We start from the raw sequence: 9187 nt of genomic DNA, 5'->3' as shown, positions 1-9187 counted from the left end.
GATTATTTTAATTTATTATATGTAAAGCACTTTAAAATGACCATTGTAAATGAGAATTGTCTATTTAGTCGGCAAGCTATTTACACTAGCTCCGCCCAGCAATGCCTAGTTGGGCCACAATTAAAAAAGGCGGACATGTTTTGGCGTAGTCAGTAGAGCACACACAAGGTTCATGAAGCTAGGTTTTAACGCGATCGAACTGGGTTCACCTTTTGCGGAGCTCACTCTTCTCCCTTTTCCCATCACATCCCACCAGAAAGGCTTTCCCACTTTCAAAGGGAATCCCACTTTCAAGAAAAATTAAGAAAATGTTCTAAAAGTGTATGACTGATATTGCTGCAAGCGGCAATTATAAAGCATATCTTTAAGCACAGGATTAAAAAGATATCATAGATGGGAAAGACCATTTATAGTCAATACAGGCAATTTCAAAGGAAAAATATGTTTTTTAAAGTTTTTTGTCACCACCTCTTGCCCGATCTCCACCCCTTTTTTTTGTATGCCCATGTGTGTAAAATTTGAAATCTGCATCACCATAAAGTTGGTCAGCAGCAGAAAGCATGAAGTGCTCTAAAACTTCCTGGTATACGGCTGTGTTTTCTGGACCTCAGAAAACACAGTGGACCAACACCAGCAGATGACATGGCACCACAAACCATCACAAACCATTGCGGCCCTGTGCTGATCAGCTCGCCGGACTCTTCACATCCATCTTCAATGAGTCCCTTGCTACATCTGTGGTCCCAACCTCCTCCTGTCCCTAAGAACAGTAAACCCTCTTGCCTAAATGACTATCGCCCAGTGGCTCTCACGTCTTTAGTCATGAAGGTCTTTGAGAGACTCATCAAAAACAACATCTGCTCCTCCATCCCTGACACCTTGGACCCTCTTCAGTTTGCCTATCGTCCCAATAGATCGACTGAAGATGCCATCTCTCACGTCCTCCACTCCTCCCTCACACACATCGACAGCAAGAATGGGAACTGCTATTTATTGACTGGTTCAGCCTTTAACACCATAGTTCCCATTAAGCTAACTACCAAACTCCTGGATCTCAGACTGAACTCTTCTCTCTGTCACTGGATTGAAGATTTCCTTACTGGCAGACCTCAGGTGGTGAGAGTAGGACAGTTCACCTCCACCTCCATCACCGTGAGTGTGGGAGCTCCACAGGGCTGTGTCCTCAGTCCCCTGCTCTACTCTCTCTACACGCATGACTGTTTGTCCACACACAGCTCCACCTCTGTCATCAAGTTTGCGGATGATACTGTTGTCCTGGGCCTCATTTCCGACAACAATGAGACCGCATACTTGGACGAGGTGGAGCAACTGACATCATGGTGCCAAGACAACTGTCTCCTTCTGAATGTGAACAAGACCAAAGAACTGATTGTGGACTTCAGGAAGAGACAGCAACGGTCATATTCCCCTCTCATGATCAGCGGGACACCAGTAGAGAGAGTGAGCAGCTTCAAATACCTGGGTGTCAACATCTCCGAGGACCTGACCTGGACTGCACATATCCAGACACAGGTGAAAAAGGCCAGGCAAAGACTGTACAACCTGCGTCAGCTGAGGAAATTCCGGGTCTCACCAGCTATCCTGAAAACTTTCTATTCAAGTTATTCAAGCGATAGAAAGTTTACTGACTCAGTGCATCACAGCGTGGTATGGTAACAGCACCAGTCACGACTGCAAAGCCCTGCAAAGAGTGGTGCGCTTGTCCGAGCGCATCTCAGGGTCAGCTCTCCCGTCTCTGCAGGACATCATAGGAAGAGCTAAAAAAATCATCAAGGACATTAATCACCCGGCCAACCCACACTTCACCCGGCAGCCATCTGGTAAGCGCTTCTGTAGCCTGATGGCCAAAACTGAGAGACTCAGGAGGAGTTTCTTCCCACAGGCCATCAGACTCCTGAACGCTGTCACTTAACAACATGTGACTTCACCTCACTTCAGTATTAAAGGTCCCGTTCTTCGCGATTCCATCTTTCAAACTTTAGTTAGTGTGTAATGTTGCTGTTAGAGCATAAATAATACCTGTAAAATTATAAAGCTCAAAGTTCAATGCCAAGCAAGATATTTTATTTAACAGAAGTTCCCTTTCAAAGCCGACAGCGAACGGCCGGTTTGGACTACACCGCTGCACTTTCTTCATGAAGGACGTCACTAGAACCATTTGTTGACTCCGGAGCCATTTGAACCCTCCGCCCACAAGAACACGCAAAATAGGGGGCGTGGTCTTTTTGCTCTCCCACGTGGAGAAGAGCGCGCATTCAGCGCTTGCATCTCCCCGTTATGGTAAGAGGCGGGACCTTTCCGGGCAAAGTGAGCTAAGCTGCTGTCCAATCACAACACGGGAAGCACTGGCCCAATCAGAACTCGTTACGTGTTTCTGAAGGAGGGACTTCATAGAACAAGGAAATCATCAGGCCGTTTTTAGGACAGAGGAAGCAGTGGTGTACAGATAAGTCAATTGTGTGAAAAATACTGTGTTTTTTTACACGTGAAACATGAACTTATGTTATATTGCACACTGTAAACATAATCAAAGCTTAGAAAACGCGCGAAGAACGGGACCTTTAACAAACTCCACATACTGATATTGCACTGCACTTTATTCTTGTTGTTACCATGTAACTACTCATTATAATGCTGTTTGCACATTACACTCCTGTACTTCTGTTATCCACGTATTTATATATATATATATATATATATATATATATATATATATATATATATATATATATATATATATATTTATATATATATATATATATAATATTATATATTTATTTCTCCAGTTTACTTTATCTCACTTATTTTATTCCACATCTCTTATTTTTTATTTTACTGATTTATTGATAATTCTACATATGTATATATATATAGCAGCTTTATCCTATTTCTATTTTATAATTTGTTGTGTTTTTTGTTAATTGTTATTTGCTGTCCATGGAGCGGACCTGTTTACATTTCACTGCCGGTTGTATTCTGTATATAACTGTGTATGTGACAAATAAAACTCTTGAACTTGAACTTGAACTTGAACACTGACTGTGAAAACTTTACACTGGACCTCAAGCAACATTAGTTGTGTGCCTCTTCTCTCTTCCTCCAGACTTTGGGACCCTGATTTCCAAAGGAAATGCAAATTTTACTTTCATCAGAGAACATAACTTTGGACCACTCAGCAGCAGTCCAGTCTTTAACACAGGCGAGACGCTTCGGACGCTGTCGTTTGTTCAAGAGTGGCTTGACACAAGGAATGCGACAGCTGAAACCCATGTCTTGCATACGTCTGTGCGCAGTGGTTCTTGAAGCACTGACTCCAGCTGCAGTCCACTCTTTGTGAGTCTCCCCCATATTTTTGAATGGGTTTTGTTTCACAATCTTCTAAAAGGTGTGGTTATCTCTATTGCTTGTACACTTTTTTCTACCACATCTTTTCCTTCCCTTCGCCTCTCTATTAATGTGCTTGGACACAGAGCTCTGTGAACAGCCAGCCTTTTTTGCAATGACCTTTTGTGTCTTACCCTCCTTGTGCAAGGTGTCAATGGTTCTCTTTGGGACAACTGTCAAGTCAGCAGTCTTCCCCATGATTGTGTAGCCTACATGACTAGACTGAGAGACCATTAAAGGCCTTTGCAGATTAGATTATTAGAGTGTGGCACCAGGTGTCTTCAACATTGAATCTTTTCACAATATTAACATTTTCTGAAATACTGAATTTGGGATTTTCCTTAGTTGTCAGTTATAATCATCAAAATTAAAAGAAATAAACATTTGAAATATATCAGTCTATGTATAATGAATGAATGGAATTAGTGAAATAAATAAACTTTTTGATGATATTCTAATTAGCACCTGTATATATATATATATATATATATATATATATATATATATATATATATATATATATATATATATATATATATATATATATATATATATATATATATATTCATTATAGACACTTATATTTATGAGCATAACAATGACCCATACATCGATTGATTGGATTTGTTTGCCACTTCGTATCAAAATTTTGACATCTGGGCATTATTGTTTAGCTATCGACCAATGTCCTCAGACATAAATGGCACCCTGGACAAAGACACAGCATGCCTATTTTCAAGTCAATCGGACTAACGGTTCATGTTCAAGCCCCACACACTTGAACCCCTAATAATAAAGGTATTTATAGGGTTAGGGAGTTGGGTGGGGTCCCATTAAGGTGGCATATATTTATTGATTTTAATAATGAATAAATGAGGCATTTATACAGCGCTTTCATACTGTACACCCAAAGCACTTTACACTCATGTCAGGGTTCTCTCCTCAACCACCACCATATATAATCATATACACGATGATACACAGGATTGCATCCTGTTAAAGTACAACAATACTGAGGTGCAAATAGTATGTATCTGACAAAATAAAGCATAAATAGAATCTAATTACTAATTACACATATTGCAAAGAACTGCTACTTTTACATGTGTAAATATAATATATCACTATTTTCACTTAGTGCAAATAACCCCTGATATATTAGAGATCTCTGAATTTTTATTTACATTTACATTTATGCATTTGAGACGCTTTTATCCAAAGCGACTTACATTGCATTCAAGGTACACATTTTTACATTATTTTCATTCCTTGCTTTCCCTGGGAATCGAACCCATGACCTTAGCGTTGCTAGCGCCATGCTCTACTAGTTGAGCTACAGGAAAGCGTATTCTATGAATTCTATAATGCAAAACGCAGCAGCATAACATTATTTTACGCACTGAGTCTGAGCAAGAGTGTGTTTTCAGATGATCTGCACATGTGAATGATGTTGTTGTGGTGACAGAGAGAGAGAGAGAGAGAGAGAGAGAGAGAGAGAGAGAGAGAGAGCGAGAGAGTGTGTGTGTGTGTGTGTGTGTGTGTGTGTGCGTGAGAGCCTGTTTATGTGGTTTATGAGGACACAAATTTGTATAACTACATGGGTATTACACTGGTATTAAACTATAAATGTGGTTTATGAGGACATTTCAAATGTCCTCATAATTCAAATGGCCTTAAAAACATACTAAATTATGTTTTTTTGAGAAAGTAAAAATGCAGAATGTTTCCTGTGATGGGTAGGTTTAGAGGCAGTGTAAGGGGATAGAAAATAAGGTTTGTACGGTATAAAAACCATTACGCCTATGGAGAGTCCCTGTAAACCACATAGACCATCTGTGTGTGTGTGTGTGTGTGTGTGTGTGTGTGTGTGTGTGTGTGTGTGTGTGTGTGTGTGTGTGTGTGTGTGTGTGTGTGTGTGTGTGTGTTTTCAGATGATCTGCACATGTGAATGATGTTGTTGTGCTGAGAGAGAGATCAGAGCGCTTCTGCTCACCCGACCCGAGATGACGCGCGACTCCTCGGCCGAGGCTCATGCTCCTGTCGGCGATCTGCACCCTTTAGTCTACTAACTAGTGGACGGAGACGAGGAGGAGGAGGAGAGGAGAGGTCGTTATGGACCCTGGAGTGTGCGCTCTGGAGCTTTTGGGTGTGTTTTTCTCGCTGGCCGCCTGCTTGTTTTCGCTGGTCAGCACCGCCATGCCCTGCTGGCTCACGCTCTCCACCGAGCTCCTGCCTACGGAAAGCTTCGAGCTCGGTCTGTGGGGAACGTGCGTGGTGCAGGACCTCGGGGTCACCGAGTGCAGGGCGTACGACAGTCTGCTGGGTCTCCCTCCTGACATCCGGCTGGCCAGAATCCTGATGTGCACCGCAGTGGCGGCGGGTTTAACCGGCCTGTCATTCGCCGTGCCGGGCATCTACCTGGTGAACAGCTGCAGACGCACCGAGACCTTCGAAGCCAAGCGGACCCTGAAAATGCTTGGGGGGATCTTTTGCTTCGTCGCGGGAGTCCTCGGCCTCGTGCCCGTCTCGTATGTGGCGCACCTGACGGTCCTGCGCTTCTTCGACGAGAGCGTGCCAAGTGTGGTCCCTCGCTGGGAGTTTGGAGACGCGCTCTTCTTCGGATGGACCGCTGGCTGTTTGCATTTGGTGGCCGGTTTCTTGTTGGTCATATCTTGCTTGTATCTGAGAGAGGAAACATGCCCGTTACAGCAGCCTATACACCTAAACAGAGCTAATATGAGGCATCCGGATCGGTCTCCACGCAGGAGGACAGAATATGTGTGAGCGATGAATATTGACTCCGTTAAACACAGTTTTGCTTCAACTAATGTTTTCCGCACTGTTAATAATTCCGTGGTCTCTATTGATCAGATATGTGGGAGTTGATTGTAATTAAATGCTGCTACTTTTTTTTTGTCAGATTAGACTTAATTTGGTAATGCTTTACAATAAGGTCCTATTACATTGTAAAAAAAAAAAAGAAAAGAAAAAAAGTTTTTACAGGCTACTCATTGAAAGAAGTCAAGCAATTTTAATCTTTATTTATGTTATTCAAGATTTAACTTATTTTTAAAGTCAGTTTAATGTAATTTAAGTAAAAAAAATGTGTTGATTGTACTTAAAAAAAATCTTAAGGCAGCACATTTTTTATAATTTATTAAACAATGTCATCTATCAATATTTATTAATCTTTGTTAATGCTAGTTAATAAAAATACACACTCTAAAAAAAACACTGTTTTAAAAACAACCCAAGGGCTGGGTAAATATAGGACAGAACACATGTTGGGTTAATTTTACCCAGCAAATTGGGTTGTTTATTTAACCCAGCGTAATTAGTTTTTACCACAATACTAGCTTATTGCTTAGTATGCTGCGATAAGTAACTCAACACTGGCTTGTACGTCTGACCCAGGATCTGGGTTACGCAAAAACCACCCAAACACTGGGTTTGTTTCATCTGACTCAGGATCTGAGTAACACAAAAACTACCCAAACACTGGGTTGTTACATCTAACCCAGGATCTGGGTTACGCAAAAACACAATTTGGGTAGAAAAACTAATTTTAAGTTCATGCCAGCTCAGGTCCATTAAATATAACATTAACTTATGATTTTAATAATGTGTTAGTAAATGTTAAAATAAACATGCTTTTAGAATATTTTTTATTGTTAGTTCATGTTAACAAATGGAACCTTATTGTAAAGTGTTACCCTTAATTTTGATTATAAATCGTAAGTACTGTTGCAAGCTATCCGTGAATCATGTTATAAGCTAATTTTTACACCCAGATCTGCACATGCGAATGTGATTCTAATGAGAAACCTTTTACTAATCATGAAAATGAAATATGCAAACTTTCCAAGAAAGTGCACTTTTATGACTATGAGGTCATTTATGAGAGACAATTTTATGCTAATTATCCAAATATTACCCAAAAAAAACAGTTGCAAGCTTGTCGGTTTGTCTGTTTTTATATATTTTAAAGCACTGAGCGAGTGAATGTGAGATAATAGACATTATATATTGTGTTCTCTGATGTGTTAAAGTACCAAAGTTGTGATGATCAGTCAATAAAGCTGAATGCTGAATGTTTTTGTCATGTGATGTATGAAGTGATGGATTTTAATTTTTTATTAAACTTTGTGCAAGTGGCTTCCATTTATTAGTTTAAAGCAAACATATTTATGAAAATACTGCTTGTGAGGATCACAAATTAAGATTTTTTTTTAAAATGCTTAATAAACTAACTTTATGCATGCAGTGAGATTCAAAAGTCTAAGACTAGTAAAAATGCTTTTTTTGCATTGAAATGCATTCCTCTAATTGAATGCATTTTTTTTTTCATGTAGCACAAATTTGTTTACAGTCACTTTAAAACGCCGGAGAATATTTTTTACTATATATATATATATATATATATATATATATATATATATATATATATATATATATATATATATATAGTATTGTTCAAAATAATAGCAGTACAATGTGACTAACCAGAATAATCAAGGTTTTTAGTATATTTTTTATTGCTACGTGGCAAACAAGTTACCAGTAGGTTCAGTAGATTCTCAGAAAACAAATGAGACCCAGCATTCATGATATGCACGCTCTTAAGGCTGTGCAATTGGGCAATTAGTTGAATTAGTTGAAAGGGGTGTGTTCAAAAAAATAGCAGTGTGGCATTCAATCACTGAGGTCATCAATTTTGTGAAGAAACAGGTGTGAATCAGGTGGCCCCTATTTAAGGATGAAGCCAACACTTGTTGAACATGCATTTGAAAGCTGAGGAAAATGGGTCGTTCAAGACATTGTTCAGAAGAACAGCGTACTTTGATTAAAAAGTTGATTAGAGAGGGGAAAACCTATAAAGAGGTGCAAAAAATGATAGGCTGTTCAGCTAAAATGATCTCCAATGCCTTAAAATGGAGAGCAAAACCAGAGAGACGTGGAAGAAAACGGAAGACAACCATCAAAATGGATAGAAGAATAACCAGAATGGCAAAGGCTCAGCCAATGATCACCTCCAGGATGATCAAAGACAGTCTGGAGTTACCTGTAAGTACTGTGACAGTTAGAAGACGTCTGTGTGAAGCTAATCTATTTTCAAGAATCCCCCGCAAAGTCCCTCTGTTAAAAAAAAGGCATGTGCAGAAGAGGTTACAATTTGCCAAAGAACACATCAACTGGCCTAAAGAGAAATGGAGGAACATTTTGTGGACTGATGAGAGTAAAATTGTTCTTTTTGGGTCCAAGGGCCACAGGCAGTTTGTGAGACGACCCCCAAACTCTGAATTCAAGCCACAGTACACAGTGAAGACAGTGAAGCATGGAGGTGCAAGCATCATGATATGGGCATGTTTCTCCTACTATGGTGTTGGGCCTATTTATCGCATACCAGGGATCATGGATCAGTTTGCATATGTTAAAATACTTGAAGAGGTCATGTTGCCCTATGCTGAAGAGGACATGCCCTTGAAACGGTTGTTTCAACAAGACAATGACCCAAAACACACTAGTAAACGGGCAAAGTCTTGGTTCCAAACCAACAAAATTAATGTTATGGAGTGGCCAGCCCAATCTCCAGACCTTAATCCAATTGAGAACTTGTGGGGTGATATCAAAAATGCTGTTTCTGAAGCAAAACCAAGAAATGTGAATGAATTGTGGAATGTTGTTAAAGAATCATGGAGTGGAATAACAGCTGAGAGGTGCCACAAGTTGGTTGACTCCATGCCACACAGATGTCAAGCAGTTTTAAAAAACTGTGGTCATA

The 9187-nt window shown here is 39.9% G+C and overlaps 1 protein-coding gene across 1 annotated transcript; it reads left to right on the top strand.

Annotated features, from left to right (window-relative positions):
* Positions 1 to 4559: 4559 nt before the first annotated feature.
* Positions 4560 to 7555, top strand: LOC137058198 (putative claudin-24). The gene has a single exon (XM_067431402.1). It carries the CDS (start codon positions 5518 to 5520, stop codon positions 6187 to 6189), a length of 672 nt encoding a protein of 223 aa, XP_067287503.1. The 5' UTR covers positions 4560 to 5517; the 3' UTR covers positions 6190 to 7555.
* Positions 7556 to 9187: the final 1632 nt, after the last annotated feature.

The sequence above is a fragment of the Pseudorasbora parva genome, chromosome 22 (assembly GCF_024679245.1).
Source record: "Pseudorasbora parva isolate DD20220531a chromosome 22, ASM2467924v1, whole genome shotgun sequence".
Classification (NCBI taxonomy): Eukaryota; Metazoa; Chordata; class Actinopteri; order Cypriniformes; family Gobionidae; genus Pseudorasbora; species Pseudorasbora parva.
Note: the sequence above shows the minus strand (reverse complement) of the source record. Positions and strands in the feature narration are given on the sequence as shown.